Source organism: Mustela putorius, unplaced genomic scaffold (assembly GCF_011764305.1).
Source record: "Mustela putorius furo isolate JIRA1106 unplaced genomic scaffold, ASM1176430v1.1 tig00003869_pilon_pilon_pilon, whole genome shotgun sequence".
NCBI classification, from domain to species: Eukaryota; Metazoa; Chordata; class Mammalia; order Carnivora; family Mustelidae; genus Mustela; species Mustela putorius.
This window is the reverse complement of record NW_025422021.1, coordinates 6,206,716-6,231,855: the sequence shown is the minus strand read 5'-3', so window position 1 is coordinate 6,231,855 and position 25,140 is coordinate 6,206,716. Positions and strand designations below refer to the sequence as shown.

General features: G+C 50.8%; 3 protein-coding genes across 4 annotated transcripts; all 3 read left to right on the top strand.

The window, feature by feature from the left end:
* The first annotated feature begins 137 nt into the window (after positions 1-137).
* Positions 138-10,464, top strand: HOXD10 (homeobox D10). The gene is made up of 2 exons (XM_004774397.3): positions 138-8,127; positions 9,497-10,464. The coding sequence occupies exons 1-2, from the start codon at positions 7,173-7,175 to the stop codon at positions 9,772-9,774; spliced, it is 1,233 nt and encodes a 410-aa protein (XP_004774454.1). The 5' UTR covers positions 138-7,172; the 3' UTR covers positions 9,775-10,464.
* Positions 10,465-12,217: 1,753 nt separating this feature from the next.
* On the top strand, positions 12,218-15,420 carry HOXD9 (homeobox D9). Its single transcript, XM_004774398.3, has 2 exons — positions 12,218-14,125; positions 14,472-15,420. Exons 1-2 carry the CDS (start codon positions 13,345-13,347, stop codon positions 14,711-14,713), a joined length of 1,023 nt encoding a protein of 340 aa, XP_004774455.1. The 5' UTR covers positions 12,218-13,344; the 3' UTR covers positions 14,714-15,420.
* A 4,756-nt stretch (positions 15,421-20,176) lies between these two features.
* Positions 20,177-24,817, top strand: HOXD8 (homeobox D8). Of its 2 annotated transcripts, none has more exons than XM_045066701.1 (2): positions 20,177-21,436; positions 21,806-24,817. In XM_045066701.1, exons 1-2 carry the CDS (start codon positions 20,845-20,847, stop codon positions 22,096-22,098), a joined length of 885 nt encoding a protein of 294 aa, XP_044922636.1. In that variant the 5' UTR covers positions 20,177-20,844; the 3' UTR covers positions 22,099-24,817. The 2 variants fall into 2 exon arrangements, with proteins under 2 accessions (XP_044922636.1, XP_044922635.1); XM_045066700.1 differs by having other exon boundaries at positions 20,180-21,436; positions 21,803-24,817.
* The last annotated feature ends 323 nt before the right edge of the window (positions 24,818-25,140 follow it).

Here is a 25,140-nt window from a genome sequence, read left to right as displayed (position 1 = left end):
GTTACAGCTTCAGCACACTATATGATTTTTTACTCTTTAAGGAAATTTAGTGTCTGATTAGGGGATTTTGGTGGCCAGAACCTTCTCCCATATGCAACTGAAAACCAGGTGAAATGCTTTTTAATCCCGCTGAAATAAGAGTAGCTCTCTCCCACCCTGCCTAGGCTACACCGCTTTTAAAAATCACTTTAGGGATGAATTTCTGTATTAAGGCTGTGACCCAGCCATTCTGGTGCTGCTTTCTGCAGGCAGTGAGGCTGGGGCAGCAGGAACCTAAGAAGGACGTCTACTCCTCCCACCCCCAATTTAGTGAACTTGGAATTTCTGAAGAGACAAAATTCATTTCAAAAAAACTTGTTAGAAAATCTAAATTTAATCTTAACAAGGTGTCAGGACCCAAGGTCCCTTAAAAAAAGAAACCAAAATTAGAAAGCTTCTTTGAAAAAAAAAAAAAGTTTGCTAAAAGGGAGTTACCAGTGGTCCAGAGGGCTTGGGATCCTTGCTAGGTCACAGCAGGCATGTGGTAGAGAACGTAAGACCCCTCCCTGGAATAGGGCCTGAGGCTGCAGACCCACTTCTCACTGCATTTATCGCTTCAAGTTAAAGAATGTGGTGGGGGCTGAACTGCACATTATGTTGCTGGGCCAGGCCAGGCTGTTTACAAAACCTTGAACTGTCTAGACAACACCATAAAAGCCAAAGTTCTAAACAGCTTAATTGGGTTATATTATACACCTTCTGGTGGGCCCAAAAGAGATTTCCGCAATGTGCAATAAACTGTAGGAGTGAGAAAAGCATCTCTTTCTCTGAAAAAAGGTAAAGTGAATCATGACTCTTAACCTCTCCTAAGCCCAAAGTGTAAAAAAAAAAAAAAAAGAAAGAAAGAAAGAAATCCAGAAGATGTACAGTACCCCATGCATTTTCAGAGGAGGTATGCATTTCCAAATGCAAAATTTTTTTAATTGCCAAAGTTTGGGGGGGAGGAGGAAAAACATAAGTGCATAAGTGTATGCCTTTGAACTTCCAAAATGTCAAGGTCATCACCTTTAACCTTTCTGAATAATTAGGCGCCTTAAGGTTCTTCTGTGATATTCAGCCGCCACCCACTCTCACACAGACATGCTTACACATATCCAGACCCCCACATACATTTATGACCACACAGCATCATATCAGGGGCTCACTATAAATCTAAGCAAATGCCTAATTTCAGGATCAATAATCTTAATTTCCCTTTAAACATTTGTGTAATTCAATAGCAGTTGACTTCTTTTTAAAATACTGGTTAGATTTAAGTGTCTACCAGCATGTTTTTTTATACAGCTAGTATATACTGAGGTGGGTTTTTTTTTTTTTTTTTTTTTTTTGCGGGGGTGGGGGTGGTCACAGACAGCAGTCCTTTTTGCTTTAATGAAGAACCACGGCTTTCAAAGCAGGCATTTGAAAGAGGAAGCTTTAGTCAGATTTACACCATCGTTGTATTTGAAAAAAAACCTGCTGCACCGTCAGATAAGTTATTGTGCGTTCTATGATATGGAACAAAACTAAAAATATTTATATTGTTTTCCAAAGTGTCCTTCAACCTTTGGTGAAAATTGCGAGAGAAACAAAGCTTACAATTGAATAATTTCGTTCGGAAGGGGATTCCTTTGTGTGGAATTCTGGGCGTCCGTTAAGATGTCAGTGCCCTAGTAGTATGGTCGTTGCAGGAGCTTAAAACTGCTTTATTTCTTTCTCTCTCCATCTATCTTTTTTTTTTTTTTTTTTTTAACTGCGTCTAAATGTAGCAAACTTGTGTGTCCAGTACCGTAGGTAAGCCGAACCAAGAGATACCATTTCCCGTTTGCATGGCCTTGGAGAGCCACACGGGGGCGTGCTCACGTTCCAGAAGCCGCGTTTGGCGGAGAGGCCGCGGTACCCTGTCTTTCCCAATGCTGATTCTAATAGGCAATCTCAGCCGGTTAGAAACACCGGGTCACTAAGGTATTTGTTTACTGTTTGTTTGTTCTAAGCAGCGACGAGGTGTGGGAAGTTGTATAAAGCAGAGAAAAAGGAGCTACCCATATTCCTGAAACAGACAATCGTTGTCTCCTTCAAGATAACGCTGTTGCAAAGAATACCTTGGTATAACCTGGTGGTGTCAAGGAGAGATTTTTTTTTTAAAGACGGATACATACATCTCGAAATAGGTCGTGCCATTGAGAGCTAATTAAATTAGAGAAATTAATTGTCTTATTGGTTTGAGTATGGAGAACAATATGAGGATAGGACCAACTCCTCCCCAAAACAGCGTCCGCCTGATAATGCTCTCCGACTGCCTGGGATGATTAAAAGGCTTTTGTTTAAGACTGATCTGGGCGCCGGCAACTTAGCTGAGTGTGGTCTCAGAGAAAATGAGATGCGTTGGGACTGAGGGGGTCGTTCTGGGCAAGGGACTGCCCCCCAACCCAGCCATGCCTGGCACCGGGGCTGCCCGTAGCGAGAAGCGCAGGCAGGACTATGAACTGGGGGCGCCTGGGCCAGGCTGGGCTGGTGCAGCTGCAGGAAGCGGCAGGCTGTCCCGGGAAACGTTTTTACTAAGAGGCAAGGCGGCATAGAATGGGGTTTGCATTTGAAGCAAACGAGATTTGCGTTTGATAGAACCCTGGACACTCTTTTCAGCTGCCTGCTGGCCTTGAGAACGAGTTTGATTTTGGCACCAGCTCTCGGAAGCAGTCTTCTTGCTGCATGCCCTCTTGCCCCCCAACCTCCTTTTGCAAAGCCCCTGACTTTGGGGAGGGCCTGCGTCGCCATACTCTGTCCAAAAGGGAGGGCTCCAGGACAGGCATGGGCTGTTCTGGGGGAGAGTGCCTGACCCTTCTTTCCCGAAGTTCATTGTAAAGCCCCCGCAATGCCCAGAATTAGTGCTGGCCTCCTCGGCTCTGCTGCCTCTGTCTCCTTTCTCCAAACCCTGAACCAAAGGCCCCAGGTCCACCCCTGGGAGTTGGCATCAGCTTCAGTGGAGTCTGGGGCACCATGAGCCCCCCAGTGAGGCACCAACCAGAGGCATAGGTGTTCCCCATGGGCACCCCCGGCTCCCACCTGTCTGACCGCGGGTCCTGCTAAGCTACTGCGAAGCGACATTTCTCCGAGCCGAACCTGGGTCTCAGTCCAGGTGGGGAGAGAACACTCCTCCCCAAATGTCATTACATTCCTCTTCAGGCGGCTCCAGCAAGGGTGCATGTGGGCTTTCGAAGCCCCGTGGGCTTTCGAAGCCCCTTGGCCTTGGCTGACAGCCTTCCTCAGACAACGGGCATTCAGCCGTCTGCAGTTCCCTTCCTACCCGCAGCACCCAAGATGGGCCTGAGAAAGGACAGAGGATTGGACCCGGACTTCCGGGGGTTGCAGACCTGACCCCTCCTGATTGTTCAGAGCCTGTGGGGCTCATGGAGTACAGCCATGTATTTTGAATCACTGAGATCTCAGATCCTGAGGTGGAGGGAAAGTGCGCCAAGTAGGAGTCTTTTGTGTCTGGGAAGGAAAGAGGCTCCCGGCCGCCTGCTCTTTTGCAGAGTCTCCACAGACCCTGCTTCATTGGTGGTGGCTTCCACAGCCTGCCCATTTGCCCCTTCGATTTCTTTTCAGATTGGCTGGAAGGTGCTCAGTGCAACCTGGAGGGGCTCCCTGGGGAAGCAGCCTTTAAAATTTGTCCTCATCCAATCTGCCCCCAAGGAATGGCACAGCCCTGAGGCCACTCAGGGCCCAAATTCAGGGCTAACCTAGGAGTCCCCAAGTCTACTCAGGCCCACGGTCACTATTCTTCCTGGTGACAGAAGAGCGCAGATGCAAGCCACTTCTGGATTACAAATGCTAATTTCTTGCTAAAGTGACTCTATTAAATTTTTTCTCTGGAAAGAGCTGTGCCAGGGAGAAGGATGTCTTGGTACAAATATGGATATTCATCTCCTTTATAGTGTAATATTGATTTATTATTAATGGTAACTGCTCCAACTGATCTAAAGATGATCGAAAACAGCAGCTATGCAGCTACATTAAATACTCCTAAGCAAAATACAGGCTGGCCTTAAAAGCCACTGCCTTTTCATTTCATTTGCTTCAACTTAGCCTTAGAGTCTTAACCGAACTTGCCACCCTTCCAGGTCCAGATCATTTCCTTGTGTTATTTCTATTTTGCTCTGTTTTTATTATAAAATTCCTCTGAAATATTGGCATCCCTGGCTTCAAGGAACTGGTCTAAAGACAGATACTTGAGAAGGAATAAAAGAGAATTTTGTGATAATAGATTCAAAATCAGAGCTGAGACACATATTTTCTGTGAATGGAGAAGAACCATGTAAAGCTAGATGTAATGTGTGTGTGTGGGGGGGGGAGAATTAGAGCCCAAAGGCCCCGAGAGTTGAAACAGAAAGGCCCCCAAATTCGGAAGGCAGATCCTGCTTATGTTGGCTCACCATAGACCTACCCGCTCGGCGAGGAATTGCTGGGTTTTAGCCTGAATGTTATCTTCATGTATAAATAAAGATTATGAAAGGGCATTTGATGGGCATAAAATTCCCGATTAGATTGAACAGTCTTGCCTCACGAGTGGGATAGGGAGAATTGGAGAACCGAGTTCCAGGCAGCGACCCTGGCTGAGAGGCAAAGGGACGAGAGTCTCCGAGCGCCAGGCTGGCGTCAGGGCGCCTGCCGAGAGCGTGCGCAGCGGGCACTTTGTCCAGCCCTGGGCACGCTTAGCTGAGGCCGGGATCACGATCTCCACCTTCTGATAAAACAATTTTTGGGGTGCCGGTCCGTGGCTGTTAGCTTTGAAAAGGAGCAGCAAGAGACTAGAGTCAAAAGTTGGATTTTTTTTCCCCTGCCTTCCTCTCCACCCATCCCACCCCACCCCACCCCCATCCTCAAGCTTAAAAACAGCCACCCCTAAGGTAAGGTAATGTTTAAACCTCGGGCTTCGCCGGCCCGGCATCCCGCAGCCGGAGCAGTTAGAGGCGCCAGGCTTTTAACCTGACAATGATGTTGTATTTGAACAGCTGCGTAAAGGTTTAAAAGGTCTGTCTCATTGCCACCGCGAAGTTTTTTAAAAGGGGTTATTGTTTGGGCGAGGGCACTTCGAGGGGACAGGCAAAGTGGTCCCAAGGCCGAAAATAATGTTCAGCGCCTGTTTCCACCAGGCAGGGGGAGATTCTTTTTGGGGAGGGGGGCAGAGGGGTTTTGGAAAAGGATTTTGTGAAGAAGTGAGCAGGCTCCTAGTCCCCCTACCCCAGAATGCTGAGGCGCTTTAATGAGCCTCAGGCTCCAAAGAAATGTTCAGCTGAGGCGGAAACCCAATTTGCCCACAAGTTTAGTCTCTGGGCCTGAAACCCAAAGCCAGCCCATGACAGGGCGAGTGTGGGGAGAAGAAAACACAGACGCCTTTCCGGACAGAGAACTGTTTCACAATCAGGGTTTCTGGGGCCCATTTCCTCTCTCCGATGCAGGGAAGGGGATCTGGGAAGCCTGAGGACGGCTCCTGTGCCCTGGCCTGGCCCCTCAACCAGGGCAAGCCTTTGGAAATCAAGGTTAAAGCTCCCCGCTGCTGCCCGGAGGCCGGGGCTTCCGAAGGGCGGCTCACCCGCCTGCAACCAGAGAACAAGAAAGGAAGTTGTTGGAGAAGTTTCTCGTAAAACTCTGAGTTTCCATGGTGGTGATGGTGGTTATTCTTTAATGAGCTCAACCACAACCCCAGACCAAATCCTCTTTGCAGAACTTTCCGTCACCAAAGGAAACAGAGGACTAAGTTTCTCCCACCTCCTTTTTTTTTTCTCCCTCCCCTTTTCCAAGCAAAATGGTGTCAAATAATTTTAGGAATTGTCCAAAACTATAAAACTCAACTTCTGACAAAAGTATAGCTTTTAATATTTGACGATTTGTGTTAAAACAAAAATTTACCTTCTTGGTTAGTAGCGAAGGGGAAAAATCAATAGTATAATTTTCAATAATTCATAAAGCGAACGCCATTATGCTAAATCTTAACTATTAATCTTATCCTTTACAAAGTCTCGATTGATTTGTTAATAAAATATCTTCCCGTGTGTGGCAACAGCGGGTATAACTCTTTAAAAACCTTCAGAAGCAAGAAAATTACCAAGTAGCCCAAGAATGTAGATGAGAATTTTATTGATCGCCCTGATTCTTCTTAATATGTATTAATAAATTCCACAACCTTTTGTACCTTGCACTTGTCAGAAACCAATGCTTTTACAAAATCCATAAAAGGAAAACATATTTTTCTTTGCAGAAGAACCAAATGACACCTTTGCATCTCCCTCTCTCTTTGCTATTCGGCCCAGCCAGTTTTCTCAAACTTCTGGAGTCTGAGGGCAAGAGTTTTCCCCTTTCCTTGAAAAAATTCTTTTCTTTCTCTCTTCCTTCCTTCCTTCCTTCCTTCCTCTTTGCTCATTATTATCAGGGTGTGTAGGGAAGGAAACCTCGGTTTAGTTCTCCCGCTGGGAACCGGAGGGACGCTTTCGAGGATAGCCAACTGCTGGCGAGGGATTGTCTCCGGGCTGAATGCTCCCAGCGGCCCCGGCCGCAGAGGTCGGGGTGTGGTTCCTTCGAGAGAGCCGAAGGCTTGGGCAGCCCGCCCGGGCGCGGAGGGGCCTGGATCCCGCATCTCCCTCGGGCTGGAGGAGGGAATGGACAGCGCCAGGGCCGGCCAGTCCTCGGGGCTCCGGGCCGGCCAGCTTGGCCTCTTAGCCCTCGCCGCCCTTCTTGCCTCCGCTCCCCACGATAACCTGATCGCGTCTTTGCGTGAGACACCCTTCCTGTGGCTCCCTGGGGTGGGATGTCTCTGAGCCCGGGGAATCCGACTCACCTTCCCACGCTGCCCGGGAGAAAATTAAGCAGCCGGGCCCCCACCCCCCGCCCGTGCCCCGGCTTTCGGGCGCGTTCTGCCTGGGTGTGTGCGGGGGCATGCTTCTGTGTGCAGGCGCACCGGCACTCTGGCTTCCCTCCCCGCCCGTTCTCTCGGACGCCCCTCCGGCTGAGGCTTTCCTTCCGCTAGCGGGGCCCAGAGGCCTGAGCGGGGGACGCGAGTGGGGCTGGCCGGCTGAGCGAGCCCCGGGGAGGCTGGCGGGCGACGGAGAGCGCTGGACCGGTTGTCTCCAGCGCGCACTATCGCGGGCGCGTAGTAGATGTCGCTGTTGTCCGTGCTTACGCGGCCGGCCGGCCGGGCTCTGGAGCACGTGACCTGCGAGGAGGCTGCGGCTCAAGGCCATTTTCAAATCTCATTGGCTTGGTTGTCATGTGGTCGGCAGAGGCATCCACAATTACACGGGGAATGTTTTCCTAGAGATGTCAGCCTACAAAGGACACAATCTCTCTTCTTCAAATTCCTCCCCAAAATGTCCTTTCCCAACAGCTCTCCTGCTGCTAATACTTTTTTAGTAGATTCCTTGATCAGTGCCTGCAGGAGTGACAGTTTTTATTCGAGCAGCGCCAGCATGTACATGCCACCACCTAGCGCAGACATGGGGACCTATGGAATGCAAACCTGTGGACTGCTCCCGTCTCTGGCCAAAAGAGAAGTGAACCACCAAAATATGGGTATGAATGTGCATCCTTATATACCTCAAGTAGACAGTTGGACAGACCCGAACAGATCGTGTCGAATAGAGCAACCTGTTACACAGCAAGTCCCCACTTGCTCCTTCACCACCAACATTAAGGAAGAATCCAATTGCTGCATGTATTCTGATAAGCGCAACAAACTCATTTCTGCTGAGGTCCCTTCGTACCAGAGGCTGGTCCCTGAGTCCTGTCCCGTTGAGAACCCCGAAGTTCCTGTCCCTGGATATTTTAGACTGAGTCAGACCTACGCCACCGGGAAAACCCAAGAGTACAATAACAGCCCCGAAGGCAGCTCCACAGTCATGCTCCAGCTCAACCCTCGCGGCGCGGCCAAGCCGCAGCTCTCGGCCGCCCAGCTGCAGATGGAAAAGAAGATGAACGAGCCTGTGAGCGGCCAAGAGCCCACCAAAGTCTCCCAGGTGGAGAGCCCCGAGGCCAAGGGCGGCCTTCCGGAAGAAAGGAGCTGCCTGGCTGAGGTCTCCGTGTCCAGTCCCGAAGTACAGGAGAAGGAAAGCAAAGGTCGGTATGAACAAGTTGCCACCCCAGCGGGGCGTGCAGCCCGGGAACCCGGCGGAGAGGGAGCGCCTGGGTGCCCAGCATTGAGCCGGGGCAGCTGAGGCGGGGCCCGACTGGCAGGTGCCGCTCCTCCTGGCTTTTAGAGGGGCAGTCTCAGTCTTGAGATGGTCCCCGCTTCTCCCCGGCTGCCCTGGCCCTCCTGGCTGGTCCTGGCCCCACGCTGATGGCGCCTGGGCAGAGGAAGGGCTTGCCGGGTTTATTTTTCCTGAGCTAGACCTGAAATGCAACAAAAGAGGGCAAATGAGACCTGCGGCTCGTAAACATGGCCCCAAAACCTCCTTTCTCCTTCTCAGATTTGCAGTCCCAGCTTTGCCTTTCACCCAATGATGATTTTAAGGCGGTCCAAGGCACTGTGTTCGTGTTCAAGTGTATGCCCCCGCATCCTGCGAGCTTGGGGGCGGCAATGGGAACGAAATGACTGGGCTGGTTGGCACTGGGACTGGGGAACAGGGCTCCCAGCCTCTGCGGGGTTAGGTAACCTTGGCTTTGTCTGGGGGAAAGTGCCGTAAGCTTTGCAATCCATTTGCAAAGAGGGCAAAGGCTGAAGGGGGGGAGAATGGAATCTGCAGGGCCCACCCGGCAGGGCCAGCTTTAGGGCTAAGCTGGGGCAAAGAGCCTGGAGTGCTGGCTTTTTTAGAAGGAACCCTGCCCTTAAGCCTCTCCCTCAGTGCCCAGAGGTGGGCCACAGTAAGGAGCCACATTTCTCCGCGTGGGAGGATGCTTTTGTGTGGGGTCAAGAAAGCATGAGAATGCAAGAAATTCTGGGGAGTACAGCAATGCCCCAGGCAGGTCGGAGAAGGTGTACTCGCTTCCTTGGTTATCTTTTGAAAGAGAAGGGCAACTATCAACCTGGTTGTGGGGCTCCTCGCCTGGGCAGGAAAAGTGGGGAAGAAGTGGCAGACTTGGGGGTGTGAGGCAGCCATGGGGTTGGTAGTCTTATTCAGGCTGTGGTTTGCTTCTTCCACTCCAGCCCAATTATAAGCTGCCCAGTTAGAATGTTGTTGGGGAGATCCTGAAACTTTACTATTGTACTGATGTTTTGTGCAAATCAGAAAGTTGAGAGGAGGGGAGAGAGAACCCTGACACCCAGGGCAAGAGTACCTGCCCATCGTGTCATTTTGGGCATTTAAACTAATCTGGCGTCAATTACAAATCCTTTCCAGGGCCCACCTCATATGAGTAATGTTTAATACCAGCATTTCCCAAAGCGGCCTGGCTGCCAGCGGGGTCATGGCCAAGGGTACATTTGAAAAGACTGAGAGAAAAAAAAAATTCTTGATTTTTTTTCTTCTTCTCCCTTTAATTTTGTTAGAGGAAATCAAGTCCGATACTCCAACCAGCAATTGGCTCACTGCAAAGAGTGGCAGAAAGAAGAGGTGCCCTTACACTAAGCACCAAACGCTGGAATTAGAAAAAGAGTTCTTGTTCAATATGTACCTCACCCGCGAGCGCCGCCTAGAGATCAGTAAGAGCGTTAACCTCACCGACAGGCAGGTCAAGATTTGGTTTCAAAACCGCCGAATGAAACTCAAGAAGATGAGCCGAGAGAACCGGATCCGAGAACTGACCGCCAACCTCACCTTCTCTTAGGTCCCAGGCCCGTCGGAGGCCAGGATCGGAGAGGGGGCACCGCGTTCCAGGGCCCAGTGCTGGAGGACTGGGAAGGCGGAAACAAAACCTTCATTGCTCTTTGTTTTTTGTTTTGTTTTGTTTTGTTTCCTGCTAGAATGTGACTTTGGGGTCATTCTGTTCGTGCTGCAAGTGATCTGTAATCCCTATGAGTATATATATATTAAAAAAACTAGCACGTGTAATTTATTATTTTTTCATCGTAATGCAGGGTAACTATTACTGCGCATTTTCATTTGGGTCTTAACTTATTGGAACTGTACAGCATCCATCAGTTCATTCATCCATCCAGCAATGTGACTTTTTCATGTTTTTCCTAATGCAAAAGGTCTCTGTGTGTGGTTAGTCCATGATCTCATGGCGTTTTTGAATACATTCAGTACTTAAAAGTACTTAAATTACATATATATTTAAAAAAAAAGATTAAGAAAACCCACAAGCTTTGGGGGGAGGGGGACTAAAAAAGCACATTACAATGTATCTTTTCGCAAATGAATTTAGCAATTGTCTTTGGTGAGATGGAATATTGACGACTTATGCCTTGTAGCCTTCCCTTGTGGTGCATCTGTGGTTTGGTAGAAGTACAACAGCAACCTGTCCTTTCTGTGCATGTTCTGGTCGCATGTATAATGCAATAAACTCTGGAAACGAGTTCGCTCCCTCTGCTTTCTGAAATGGACCTATGTTACAGTGGAAATGAAAGCCTTTGGTGAAATTATTTTCCGGTTAAATTGCTTGTTTGGGGCAGTTGAGGATGGTGACAGAGAGCAAGAAGGAGGAAGATGGGCGAAGCTGAAGGAGGCCTAGGGTGCTAAAATTCAGCAGTGGTTGGTGGAGGGGAGTGATAATCCAGCCAAGGTGTGCTGTTTTCCTAGCTGGGAAGAAGGGGAGTCTTCCCCCACCTCCCCAGTATAGTAACATAATTGAATTCTAGATGGGTGTTTGTTTCCCTCTAACCAGAGCCTAGTAAGACAGTGCCCCCGCTGCTTTTTTCCCCACAGCTCCCTTTTGTGTGTTTTCCTGTCTTTGGTTTTGGTTTTGTTATTTTCTAACACTTTCAGTAGGGTCTTGGTGATTTCTGACTGGTGTGCCATCATCAGGGGCTAGGTTGAAACCAGTCTGGCCCACCTGGAAGCCGCCGGCCTCCCTTACAGGAACAAGGACAAACAGCAGCTAGCACTGCCACGGTTCCAGTTCTGCCCCCTTCCTTGCCCTCACCCCCACCCTATCCCAAGCGCAAGAAGAGCCAGGCCACAGGGAAGCCGAGGATGGGTGAGTTTTCCCATCCCACTTTGCCCTGGTTTCCTTGTGGAAGGATTTCATGCTCAGTCATTAGCTTTCAGTGGCCCACATGAAATTTTTGTAAAATTTTCTAAAAAGATTCCTCCTCCCCAGGTAATGCTCCCCCTATTTAACTATAAACTGTTGGGTGGAGCCACTGTATCGGGAGACAAGAAAATGTACAAAAGGTGACTGAAAGGGACTTTGCAAATGAACATGACTTCACATGAAGTCCAACGTCCAGCTGCTGACCCAGCTTAGAAAACTCCAGCCAGCCTTCACCGAAAGAGTCCAGGCTTATCTAGTTCTTTGTTGGAGAAAGGAGAAGAGGCCTTAGAGGGAAGAGCCGACAGAGAATTCGTTTCCTCATGTTGTGTTGTGGTTTCAAAAGGTCTCCTCCGACTTCAAGAAGCTTCACCAAACACGTCCTTTTCACTTTTTCTCCCCATGAAACTATTTATTCAGGGGCTCTGAGCCTTACAGTTCCCATCAAGGGAGTCTTTAGGAAATTCAGTATTTATTCAGAGTTTTAAACTTCCTCCTGAAAACCAAGAACCTTCCCCAGTTCCAAGACAGAACCCTTTAGGAGAGCCATTTCTTAGGGGTGGGAGAGAGAAGGCTGGGAATCAATGCCAGGTTGGAAACACAAGAGTAGATTTGCCCAGACCTCCATTGGTTGGGCAGGAGAAGGAGGGCAATTTTAACTTATCCGTTTCCTCCCTGCGATGTGGGGAGCGCCATTAGTTGTTGACAGGGGGCCATGTCTCAGAGGAAAACCCGTGCTACAGGCAAAGGCATCGCCTCTGGAACAAAATCAGAAAGCCATTGGCAAAGGCAATCAATCAGGCCATAAGTAGCCATTTACCCCCTTCCTTTCCGGGGTTCGAGGTGGGCTGGGATCCCTCCAAGGGTGCTCTGGGCAACTTGTAGAGTGAGGAATATATCCTCTGCCGCCCGCTCTCAGGCTGCTTTTGTCTCGGCTCCCAGCCGAGCTTCCGAGGCTTTGTACCATGGATTTGGGAGTGACAATGGGCATTTCCCTCAGATTCAAGGCTGCCCAGCCTTACTTCTGGAGAAAAAAAAAAAAAAAAAAAAAAGAAGAAGAAGAAAGAATTCGGAAGACAGTGGCGCCACAAGAAGCGGCCTGGCCCCGGGGAGATGCGGTTCCCGCTGGCCTCTCTGAGGCAGGTTGCGGGTGGTGGGCGGGAGCGGGCCTGCGCTAGCATTTGGGTTCTGCCCTATGGCGTGTTCTCTTCCAGGGCCTCTCCAGCAGCCCCGGAGAAAGACAAGGCATCCTGGCCGCCACCGTCCCCGCGGTGCCTACGCTGCAGTCTGCCAGCACTTCCGAGGGCACACAGAAGCCCCAGCGGAGGCAGCCGAAGCACCCAGTCGGCGGGCCGGGCTGCCCCAGCTCACCCCTCGGGCAGTGGCGTGTGCTTAGCCTCACGTCGGGGGAGTGTGTGGCTGCGCGGGCGTGTGTGAGTGTGCTAGGGGGAGGAGGCCCTCCGAGCTGCTCCATCCGTCCGTTTTATTAGGGACACATTAATCTATAATCAAATACACCTCATAAAATTTTTATTGAAAGGCATAATATCATTACAGAGGTCTTCCACCTGTTTTAAACAACACGACAAGCTGTGAGAGAGCGTGTGTGGGTCTGTGTAGGGAGGGGTGCGTTTGGGTAGCAAAGAAGGCACAGGGAAAAAACTCCCCTCGGGCGCCAGGGGGCCGCCTCCGAAGGCCGGCCTGCCTCGGGCCGCACGCCGCCCTGCGCGCCCTGGGCCTCCCGGGGCTCAGGCCCAGTGCTCGGTGCGCCCGGGACCCGCGGCCGGGAGCTGAGTCCACGGGCTGGAGAGGCAGCGCCTGGGTCTGAACTGCAGGACCGAGGACGGCAAGAAGAGACGAACAAATAGTCCCAGCGCCTCCTGCGGCCACGGTCGGGCGTAGTGGTTCCAGCCACCGCAGGCTGTCCGAGCCAGGCCGGACCGAGCTGGGCGCACGGACCCGGCCCATGGGCTCTAATTGCGGCGCTTATGTTGATGATGATTTTTTTTTTTTTTTTTTTTAAATCACAGCAGCCCCCAGTTTAGCGGACTGATTTACTCCCGGTATTGGTAAATATGATCACGTGGGCCGCGCGACCAATGGTGGAAGCTGCAGCCTGCGAACTAGTCGGCCGCTCCGGCGCCGGCGGGGAGCGGCGCCGCGGCGGGCAGTGTAACCTTGGGTGGGAGCGCACGGCGCCTCAAAATGTCCTCCAGTGGCACCCTCAGCAACTACTACGTGGACTCGCTCATAGGCCATGAGGGCGACGAGGTGTTCGCCGCGCGCTTTGGACCGCCGGGGCCCGGCGCGCAGGGCAGGCCCACAGGTGTGGCCGACAGCCCGGCTGCTGCTGCCGCCGAGTTTGCCTCGTGTAGTTTTGCCCCCAAATCGGCCGTGTTCTCCGCCTCGTGGTCCGCGGTGCCCGCCCAGCCCCCGGCGGCGGCGGCGATGAGCGGCCTCTACCACCCGTACGTGCCCCCGCCGCCCCTGGCCGCCGCCGCCTCCGAGCCCGGCCGCTACATGCGCTCCTGGATGGAGCCGCTGCCCGGTTTTCCGGGCGGCTCGGGCGGCGGAGGTAGCGGCGGCGGCGGGGGTGGAGGTGGCCCGGGCCCTGGTCCCAGCCCCGGCCCCAGCGGCCCATCCAACGGGCGGCACTACGGGATTAAGCCTGAAACCGGAGCGGCCCAGACCCCTGTCGCCACCACCTCCACCTCCTCCTCCACTTCCACGTCTTCCTCTTCCAAAAGGACTGAGTGCTCCGCGGCCCGGGAGTCCCAGGGGAGCGGCGGCCCCGAGTTCTCCTGCAACTCGTTCCTACGGGACAAGGCGGCAGCGGCGGCTGCGCCCGGGGCAGGGATCGGGTCCGGGTCCGGGGCAGGAGGCTCGTCGGAGCCCTCGGCTTGCAGCGACCACCCGAGCCCAGGCTGCCCACTGAAGGAGGAGGAGAAGCAGCATCCGCAGCCGCCGCAGCAGCAACTTGACCCAAGTAAGTGCAAAAGAAATTGCCCCCTGATTTATTGCTGAAACCTGTAAGGCTCGAATGTGCAAAACTGATAGTTTTACTAACCTATAAAAACGTCTAGACGCCTACTCTAGCCTAGGCGAGCAACACGCATCCATAAAAAGCTTCCCATAACCACCTACCCTAGGCGCGCGGTTTGTACGGTAAACAGAGCGCGGGCATTAAGGCTTTTTATGATAATTCCCCCCAAGTTGTGAAAAGCGGCCATCCTCGGTGAAATTAATTTAACGACCTCTCTCCCCCACCCTGTCGTTTTTCCTTGCCTCCCCTCCGCCCCTCGATCCCTTTCTCCAAACTCCCCTCTTCATAGATAACCCTGCAGCAAACTGGATCCACGCTCGCTCCACCCGGAAAAAGCGCTGTCCCTACACCAAATACCAGACGCTTGAGCTGGAGAAGGAGTTCCTCTTTAACATGTACCTCACCCGGGACCGGCGCTACGAGGTGGCAAGGATTCTGAACCTCACAGAGAGACAGGTCAAAATCTGGTTCCAGAATCGTAGAATGAAAATGAAAAAGATGAGCAAGGAGAAATGCCCCAAAGGAGACTGACCCGACGCGGCGCTGGCGGGACCACTGTGCGCTGCAAAGGCAGTGGGGGTTTTGTTTGTGGGTGCTGATTTCCAGAAACTCTCCTGCGATTCGGACATTTCCTCCCCCTCTCCCTTTTAGGTAGAAGTGACTGTGTGGTTGGTCTCTGTGAGGTATTTGGGGGACTCTGTATTTGCTCGCTTTTGTGTTGGAGAAACGAAGTGGCTTTGGGTTTTGCCTCCCCCCTCCCTTTCCTGAACCGTTGGTTCCATAGGAAATGCTATATTTTGTGAGTGCACGCTGGATTAAGGAGCCCTCCCCTGTGTAAATGTCCTCTATGTTTCTGAAAAGTGCTGTAGTTTAGCCCCCAGCGCTGCTCAAGCAGGGGCCAAGGACGCCCCACTTCTGAGAATGAAGGCAGAGCGACGACGGTGGGAGGCCCGCCCAGGTTGCCCACCAGTTACGAAAGTCCCCTTTCCTCAGGGAGCCCATCGGCCCTTCACTGAGACCTGAAATGAGGCCGAGAGGGGAGCACAGGGCCTCTGGTGGGTGGGGGGTTTATTCTTAGTGCACTGGAGGGGCGATCGCTCCTGGGGAGGGCTCGGCTTGCGTGGGCGGCCGCGGGTGTAGGCCCTCCGGGTTCCTGCCTGAGGACCAGTTGTAAATGTTACCGCTTCCTACCAATAAATGCTGACCTGATCAAACGGAGCCCAGACGCTGGCCCTGAACACTGTGTGTCTGCTTTCTCTGTCTCTTTGCAAAATACCATCCCCACAGGACTTCTCTCCCATCCCTGGGAAGGAGACACTGCTAAAAATCTGGGGCCCTTCCACCTAAAGTCCGATGTGCCTCTGAGTCTATCCTTTGTGTGGGCAGAGAGGGGCCCTTGGCTGCTCTGTCCTTCCCCCAGCCTGCTTCCAGCTTCTCAGCCAACTCCGGCCCTCGGCCCAGTGTCAGCCTCACAGCAGTGCCCAGCGGAGCCCCCCCCCCCCAGGGCCCCAGAAGCCAGGCACACTTTTCCTGGGAGTTGGAACATCGCACCCCATTTCCGCCTACTCAAGGGTACCAAGCCATCTCCTCCCCTCTCTAAACAAGGGAAAGGCCAACTGCATTCTGGAGCAACTCCCCCACCTCCAAAGGCTGGCTGGCTCCTGAAGGACTGAGCCCGTTAGGCTGCGCCCGAGCTTCTGCCCTGCACACACTCAAGAGCCCCAAAGTGACCTTAGCAGATGAAAATGGTCAAGGCTCTCCTCGGCAGCTACCCCCACCCCATCTTAGTGCCCCTTCCCCCCCTCAGTTCCAGTGCGAGGAGTTTAGCCCCCAGCTTGGCCCTCTAAGGTCTGCGTTCAGGGGCTAAAATGAAGGTCATTGTAAGTGAAGGTTCGGCCAGCATAGCTTTTGCAGGCCGGAGAATGGGTGGCGCCGGGTGGCCTGGGCTAGGTGGAAGAAGGGGGGTGGCAATGGCAGAGTTTGGGGGGATCCTGATGAAACAGGGGACTTGAAGGAAAAGCAGAGGGGGGCTGGGAGGGAAAGCCAAGGCCCAGATCCGGCAGAAGGTGCAGCGTACCCCCGCCCCTGCGGCCAACCCGATACCTAGAGCTCTTTGAAAACAGGAAGAGCCAAGGTGTCATAAAGCCATCGAGCCGGCGAGACGTCTGGAGGTAATGAGTTTACGACAGGCTCGGCGCTTCGCTTTGAAACCATCTCATTTTGATGTTGTGTTTGTGGGAGGAAGGGAAAAATGCAGACAAAACTGGGTCTTAAAATCTGGACAATAAAATATAAACAAGACTGTGTTGGACCAAGAAGGCATGGGCTTAAGAGTTCCCGATGAGGTGTGAGCACCTAGGAAATAAAAATGGGGGAGGGTAGGAAAGAGGAGATGATAGATTTCTGATTTTTAAAACGAGCCCAGTATTAGAATCAGCCTATGGTGGGTGGCTCCTTATAATATTTCACTATGGTGACAGTCTAGCTCGTTTTCTTTCTTTTTTAATTGGCCTGTTATTTGGGGAGAAGTTAGTGATATTGAATCATTTACTGGAACCCAGGGTCTCCCAGCCGAATGAATCGTCGCAGGGAAAGATGTATTTAAATGCCCTTTCATAAAAGTACCTGGCCTCCCATTCCAAACTTTGTAGCAAAAGTATTGTTCTAAATTCTAAATTCTCTTTGCTTATAAAAAAATGTAATCGTTACAGCTGAATTGGAAGAAAACATTTTTGAAATTGAGAAAAACGATTAACCTCGAAGGAAATACCTCAGCTGATTAAAAAGTCTTTGCTTTAACAAAAATTCAAGTGGAATGCTTAGTCAGTTTATCTCACTCTGTGACTTGTGATATAAATTTAAAATCTCATTTATTGTGTATAGAAATGCCAATAAACACAACCAAACAGGGCCTTTCCAGACAGCCGCTCAGAGATCCAGCAAAAAGCTTTTAATTTGGTTTCTAGTTCTGCCTTCCCTTGTCCCCAGATTGCCCAGTGAAATGGGCCTGAAGGATTAAAAATAAAAAGTTAAAATAGCAAATATTCAGGATTTTCTGCTGAGCAACAAGCTTTAAAAGAAAATACCAATAAAATGAACTATCATTTCTTCGTTTTCGAAGTGCCTGGCTCCTCTGACAAAAAAGCCTGCTGTAGTTGATATTTAGAAAGCTGTAATTTTTCTTCAGCCCAGCCCATCCTGTAACTGTGGGCGATTACAGAATGGGGACCTACTGTGTCTGGCAAAAGAAGGTCTGGAAGCTTTTGAAAAAGACACTATTGGAAGCTCTCGGGAGTACAGATATCTTTGGCGTTCAGGAGCTCCTGCTTACTGCAGTTGACTTGTTGACAATCAAAGGGATGGAGCATTATTAGTGTCAACGATCCAAGCCCCAGTCAAAATAAAGAACAAGATTAGAACTGGTCTGAGTCGGATAAAGGGAGGCGGCATTTTGCCACTAGAGAGCGCTGTTGCTCCACTTTGTGATCTCGTAAAGCTGGCGCTGCGGCAAGGAAGGTTTTGATTTAAAATATTTACAATCTTATTTTTAATTCTTAATCAGGATAAATTTGACCAAAAAGATGCAGTGTACACTATTAAATTCTCCAGGCGTGTTTGTTAGGTATAAAATTTTGGATTAGTCAGGATTTTAGAAAATTTGGACTATGGCACAGCTGAAACTATAAAATGTTATGGTTAAGTTAATGCAGTCTATCAAAACAAGCATGTAAAAAGCATAGATCTTTATTTACAAAGTTAATCGCGCTCTTTTCCCATTCAGATTATAAACAGAATGCTTGGGGTGGGGGGCGAGGGGGAGCTAAGTGTTTTGTCCCAAGAGGAAATGTTCTGTTATAATGCTTTCTTAATTAGGCCAGAATGTGTAGAAATGAATTTCGTAGTATTTGTGTTTCTTTTCTGCGACCTGCCCCCCCCCACCCCCAAGGAAAAACACAGCTCTGGAAGGTGCCTTGTAGTATTGAGATCTGGGCTCGCTCTTCTTTTTCCCATTCTGTTCCAAAACCCATTCATTGATCTAGAGTTTAAATAACGCACACGCGCACACATCAAACACGGAAATTTAAAAAGCCACAATTACAAAGTTGGTTCCAAGGCTTTATTGAGAATAATTCTCTTTTAATTGGGTATTTGCAAGGCTGAAGTACAAATCGTTAACTATCAGAATAGGTTTGTTCGCCTTCGGATTTTAAGGAAGTTTTACCTGGGTATATCCGGCAGAAAACAACAAACCCCATTCCCCTCACCCCACACCCCGCACCCTCCACTCCCCACTCATTTAAAAAATAAAGCATGCCTTTATCATCTGGAAATTCATTAACCACCCGTTTACCTGGACCATTTTCAGCCATTCTGTAGAAACAATTGAAAGAGTATTAAACATTATCTTGTTATGCCTTTCCGTCTCGATCTCATTTTCTCCATTTGCAAAATATGATTCAGTCCACACGGACTGACCTCAGGATCTCAGTCACAGACAGGACCAACCCACAAGGAGTAGGGGGTGGTGGAAATGACTCGCCTGCTGCGCCTTTGGGGGCCGTCTCGGGTTTTTAGATATTTGCATTTGGCGTGAAAGGCCGGCGTAGTGTGGTTTAGCTTTAGCGGGAGCGCCCTCCGTGGGCTCGGGGCATGTTTCCGAGGTCGATTAAGGCTGGTGTGGGCCTGGTGCCCTCACAGCAATAGATTATCCCTAAGGAAAAGGGGCCCCGGTCATTTGAAGAGCTCACGAGAAAGGCCGAGTCGGTGAGGGAAAACGCACTCAACATAGACTTATTATACTTATTGGACATTAATACGGGAGTAGACAGGGAGAAAAAAGGAGGGTTGAGGAAGAGAAAACGGCGGTTAACGGCGAGCGAGCACGTAAAACCAGGAATATTTTGCCGGTTTACATTCGACTTGCCCACATGACACGGGACATTTCTCTTCCTCATCCTTCAAGCTAGGATGACCCTTCTCTTTCCTTTCTTTCGGAAAAATGAGTAACTTTTTAAGCTGAATGCAGCGCCCGCTCTCAGCAGTCACTTCACAGGCTTGGCAGATGAACTAGAATCATTAGCAGACGGTGGGCGCCGCCTGCAGCTGCCCGGAACCGGAGCGATCCTAACACCGGCCCCGGGGCTCCAAGTGGGGACTCGCAGGGGTCGGCCCCCCGCGCTTCGCCCGGGGCCACCGCCTGCCCTGGTCCGCTCCGTGCCGGGGCTTAGACCCGGGAGCCGCTCGTCCTGCTGGAGGAAATACCACCCACCCGAGCGTGAGTTCTCCTTCCCGCCTTGGAACATTTCTGTCCGCTTTTCTATTTACTCCCTCAGCAATGCTAATCTGCCCGCCCCCGCCGCCCCCACATTCCTCAGTTCCCCTTGCGCCTGGTGCTGACGTCTATCAAGGGTGAAATGATGGAAACTATATTCATAGGCATGATTTCCATTAAATATCAATTAACCTGGGAGCCTCAGCCAGGCGTGCAGTGCGTCAAGGGTAAATGTACATCTCATTTCCACCAGGCCTGCCCGCCTGGAAAAGAAGGCCTTAGATTCGCTTTGATAATGCCAGGTTTTGGGATCACCTTTGTGGCCTTTAATCAAACCACTCCGGACCCAACCCAAATGTACGCGGTCAGGTCAGTCTACACCACTTGCCCTTGTTCCCCGGTCTGCGCCCGCGTGTCCAGAAGCGCAAAAGCCACGGCCAACCTCTGGGGGTTTGTTCTAGGGGCCAGGGGAGGGAGTCATTTGCTGCCCTGGCCTCCTGGGAGTGGCCTTCCTTCCTCCCCCCAACCAAGTGTAAGGTTCTCTCGCGCCCCCGCCACGCCAGCCGCGAGCCACATTCCCTGGGCCCCGGGGGGCAAGGCGAGCCCTTGGCAGTGCGGCTTTATGGGCCCCCTTTAAGGCCGGCGGAGGCATCTCCCGGCCAGCGTGAGGAGTCCCGTCGGGAGCAACGGTGTCGCCTCCGCGCGGATCCCTCCGCGCGGTTATCTCGCCCCCATCTTCTCCACTCAGTGGCGTGGTGCGAAAATGCCTCGCCGGGGCGCACCGGGGCGGCAGCCTCGGCGGCGGCGGCGAGAGCGGTGGGAGGGGGCCGCGGGGGGGGCCGAGGTGAGAGGTGGTGGCGGGTAGAGGGTGTTTTTTTCTCTTCCCTCCAGAGCGGGCGTTTGTAAACCGAAGCCAAAGAGTGTCCCCGTGGGCCGGGCGCACTTTTTTTCTTGTCCCGGTGCGCTCAGGGCCGCCTGGTGCCTGAGAGGAAACAGTGGAGGCAGCGGGGCAGGTCACCCGGGGCGTCGGCGATTATATTGCGGCCGAGCCGGCGCGCGCCGGGAGAGGCCGGACGGGCGGTGAGCGCGGGGGCTGGGTGAGGCCCCGCGACCCGCGAGGGAGGCGGCGCGAGGCCGAGGCGGCGGGCTCGAGAGCCGGGCATGAGCGTCCAGTAGCCAAGTGCCCGCGGCGGCCGGGCCTCAGAGGCGACGCGCGCGCGGGCGGGTGGGTAGCAGCAGCAACGTAGCCCGGCGGCCCCGGCGGAACGAGCAGCCGCCCCAGAGGCCCCCGCGGCAGTGCGGCCGCGCTGAGGCGCGCTCCCTGCCTGCTGCACACTGCCCGCCCAGGGCCGCCCTACCTCGGCCCCTGACCACCGCCGCCGCCGCCCCGATGAGCTCTTACTTCGTGAACCCGCTGTACTCCAAGTACAAGGCGGCGGCCGCGGCGGCGGCGGCGGCGGCGGCCGCGGCGGGCGAGGCCATCAATCCCACTTACTACGACTGTCACTTCGCGCCCGAGGTCGGCAGCCGCCACGCCGCCGCCGCCGCCCTGCAGCTCTATGGCAACAGTGCCGCCGGCTTCCCGCACGCGCCCCCGCAAGCGCACGCGCACCCGCATCCGTCGCCGCCGCCCGCCGGGCCGGGTTGCGGTGGTGGGGGCGGCCCGGGCCACGGCCAGGACTACTTCCACCCCGGCGGGGGCAGCCCGGCCGCAGCCTACCAGGCCGCCCCCCCTCCTCCTCCGCATCCTCCGCCTCCGCCGCCGCCTCCCCCCTGCGGCGGGATTGCCTGTCACGGGGAGCCCGCGAAGTTTTACGGATACGATAACTTACAGAGACAGCCGATTTTTACGACCCAGCAAGAGGCCGAGCTGGTACAATATCCTGACTGTAAATCGTCCAGTGGTAATATTGGCGAGGACCCAGACCACTTAAATCAGAGCTCGTCTCCTTCTCAAATGTTTCCCTGGATGAGACCACAAGGTTGGGATGCATTTTTTTTTTTTTTCCAGTGCGGGGAGAGGGGGAGAAATCTGCTTTCATCTCACGTTCTAGCTTTAAAACTACCTTTTCCTTGCCCTCTCCTTTTTCCTTATGTAGCTATCGTAGCTCTTATTCAAAAGTAATACTTCTTTTTTTTCGTAAAGTAGGAACCGCGTAAAGATGATGGGGACAGTAATTGTGAAGACCTTCTCTCTATTTCTCTTGCCTGCGTATCCTATATATATCAGAGCTAGAGACTTGTTTGTATTTCATCCTTTAGACACGTTCCAGAAAACTCCAGCAACCTGCAGAGGCACCATTACATTTCTAAAACGCTTGTTTTCTTTCTTTCTTTTTTTAAATCAGCAGCTCCTGGTAGACGAAGAGGAAGACAAACCTACAGTCGTTTCCAAACTCTAGAGCTGGAAAAGGAATTCCTTTTTAACCCTTATCTGACCAGGAAGAGAAGAATTGAGGTTTCCCACGCCCTAGCCCTCACGGAGAGACAGGTAAAAATCTGGTTCCAGAACAGGAGAATGAAATGGAAAAAAGAGAACAACAAGGACAAATTCCCAGTTTCCCGACAGGAGGCAAAGGATGGGGAAACCAAAAAGGAAGCCCAAGAGCTGGAGGAAGACAGAGCCGAAGGCCTGACAAATTAACTTCTACCTTTAAAATTTTACCACAGACTATTAAAACTAATGATCAACACATGCTGTTGGACACCATCTATTTTCTTTGTTGGAAAGGACTTTACCTGTATTTCAAGCTACCTTCATGTCACTGCTCTTGAGGTTTCTGCGCTTTGAGAGGGGTTTGGGTGTTTAAAGTTTCTAGTATCACATAGAAGCAGCCTTTGAGCTGTCCTATGTAAGGGTAATTTGATACTGACCTTGTTGCTATATTTTTATAATGGTAGTTTTTAATGTCTGAGCTGGTGATTTGCCTCAACAACATAAACTTCCTAATGATTAGCACTAAATAATTGAATATAAAATGCTTTATTAATCAAACAAGTGCACTTGAACACTTAAAATCATTTCTTTATGGTGAGTAAATTAAAAGAGATCTATTAATTTTTTTAAAAAATTATGCCTGCAGAATATTTACTTTATGTTATTTGATTAAAGCGTATTATTTATGTTTTCTTTTTCTGCTTTTATAATGAATGGTTTGGGTGCCTTTTGTTTACTCCTACAAGGTTTCTTTGAGTATTTTGTAAATGTAATATCTCTGGGAAAATTCTGGGCCAAATATTCATAAAGCACATGTTAGCTGGAGAGTGTAATGTGTCGTCCAGTTCTGCAGCTTCCTTAAGCTTGGGGAAGATGTTGGGCCAATGACAAAAGTTTCAGGAAAATGTCGTAGTTGATGTTTAATAATTTTCTGTAGTCTATACAAATTGTGGCAATTTAATCATGTAAAGTGAATGAATACTTGAAAAGCCAATTATAACATTTTCACTCATTAACTTTTCACTCTGGCAAGTCGCCTTTTGGAATGTCTCTCATTTCTCAACTTGCTTTCGTTTTGAACTGCGCTTGGTATCGCCTGAGATCGCTAGGTCTCTATGCTGTGGCCGCTGCTGTGATCCATTTTTTGAATAGGTGCCATATTTATTTGTATTTCCTTCGCTCTGTTTGCACGCCCATTTTGAGCCAATTTGTGTGCGCCTCAGATGTCGGTTGGTACGTCCTCTGCTGTTCTCCAGGATGGCCTCACCTATTGAAACAAGCCCTGAGAGCAAATGCAGAAAAATCTGAGTGTAAACAACCGCTCCAGAACATAGCTAGCTCCTTAATAAAGAAATGAATCTTTTTTAGAGGTAGTGTCTTTGAGCGCCGCACATAATCCTTTCCCTGAGTCAGGAACCACCGTCTGGGCTACTGGAAGGCAACGTGTCACTAAAGCTTCTATTTGATTTAAAAGAGAGAGAGAGGGAGGAAGAAAAAAGAGAAAGAAAGGAGTGGGTTACAAGCATTCCTTTGTAAAAATAAATAAATAAATGCAGGGGAGGGGTCTCTTTTTCATTCCAGAGAGGGCTGGCTAGGCTCAAGATCCTAGCTGCATCTTGCTCTAAATAACCTTGCTAAGATACTGTGAAAGCTTTGAACTTCGCCAAGGACTCAAGTTGTGGGCCCAGTGGGGGAAGACCCAGAGTCCGGGTTACACCACAGATTATTCCGCTGAGCCTGTGCTGATGCTGGGGTTTGCGATCTGTTATTAACAAGATATCCATTTTCCATTGGAGGCTGCTCCTGCAGCTGCCATTTTATGAGGGAAGAGGAGGGGGAAGCGGGGTAGTAGAGAAGAGGAAAAATTCAAGTAAACTAATACTTCTCCTGAAGAAATGAGAAGCATCTCATAAGGTAGACATTGACGGGCTCTTCGCATTTTTTAGATGCGTTTATTTTTAAAGAGGTACATTTTAATTTCCAGAGTGGTTTTTACTGCACAGGTTTAAAAAAAAAAATGGAATCTCTCTTAGGCCTGAATCAGCCCCTCAGGCATTGGTGGGCTATTTGCCTGCCACTTCAAGGACCTAGGAAATGTTGGCACCGGTGGGGCCAGAAGTGAAACAGCTCCTAGCTTTCTATCCAGGGAAGAGGCTGTGGCGGTGGCATTCACTGACCTGAGCCAGGAAAGACAATTTTAAGTCACGGGTGGCCTGCAGCTTAAGAAACATTTGCACAAGAGGAGACAGCTGCAAATGTGCATGCTGGATTTGGAAACGCTCTTCTCCGTGTGCTGCTTGAGACTCTGCTGTTGGTTTCTAGAGCAAAGATGCCAAGCGCCTGAAAACATGGCTAGGAAACAGCCTGTGGGGTGGTGGCAGTGGGGGTTGGTAGAGTAGCGGTGGCAATGGTGGTGGCGGCCACAGGCTGGCTAGAGCTTCTTGCTGCTAAACTCCAGCTGCCTTCCATTTAAGTGATTATTAGCAAAATTCGCTGTCTCCCACTCAAAAATGCTCCCCAAAATGCGGTTATAGAGTCACTGATTTGGGGCAAGACTCGGGACCTGGTGCATGAATGGATGTGGTAATCAAGAAATGAAGAGGAGGTAGCAATGTTCTTATTTCCTCTATATTCTGTGTTGCTCTGGAAGTGTTGTACTTCTTGACCCATCGCCCCCAACCCATAGTAAAATTGTAGCTCTTGTATGGAAAAAAATTCTGTTGTAGTATGTGATGCACTGCAGAGTATTTGTACATATACAAATTGTGGTGTTCTGGATATATATTTGGTGTATTTGTACTTACACATAGATTACACATTGCAGAAAATGTTGGTCATAAATAAATTTAGGTATATATGTTTCTTTTTGTAGCTGGGAAAATCATAGATCTGTCTTCAAATAAAGAGCTTGGGGAATTACACCTCTCTCTCCCTCTCTCTGTCTCTCTCTCTCTGTGTCACACACACATCACCTTCTTTTAGTGGCTAGAAACTCCCCATCATGGTGTTTCATGCAGACAGACTCGAGGTGAGGAGCACAGAAGATACCCTTCTAATTGGCTCAAATCTGTAAACATCTGAGGCTTGCAGCAAAACGAGCAAACATTTTTGCTGCAGAAATTTGCATAAACCTTCAGACAATCCTTTGAAAATCGAGCGATGCTTTTTGGCCCTGGATTGCTTAGAGTCTGCTTAGAGAGGTCTGTAAACCGTTTAGAGAAAAATAGGACCCTCCAATGCTAATACTTG

What these genes read in the sequence shown, in the direction of transcription:
- HOXD10 (XM_004774397.3), top strand. Translation starts at nt 7,173, where the DNA reads ATGTCGCTGTTGTCCGTGCTTACGCGGCCGGCCGGCCGGGCTCTGGAG. An exon ending in ACAGGAGAAGGAAAGCAAAG is followed by an intron (nt 8,128 to 9,496) that starts GTCGGTATGAAC and finishes TAATTTTGTTAG; the next exon opens with AGGAAATCAAGTCCGATACT.
- HOXD9 (XM_004774398.3), top strand. Translation starts at nt 13,345, where the DNA reads ATGTCCTCCAGTGGCACCCTCAGCAACTACTACGTGGACTCGCTCATA. An exon ending in GCAGCAGCAACTTGACCCAA is followed by an intron (nt 14,126 to 14,471) that starts GTAAGTGCAAAA and finishes CCCTCTTCATAG; the next exon opens with ATAACCCTGCAGCAAACTGG.
- HOXD8 (XM_045066700.1), top strand. Translation starts at nt 20,845, where the DNA reads ATGAGCTCTTACTTCGTGAACCCGCTGTACTCCAAGTACAAGGCGGCG. An exon ending in TCCCTGGATGAGACCACAAG is followed by an intron (nt 21,437 to 21,802) that starts GTTGGGATGCAT and finishes TTTTTAAATCAG; the next exon opens with CAGCTCCTGGTAGACGAAGA.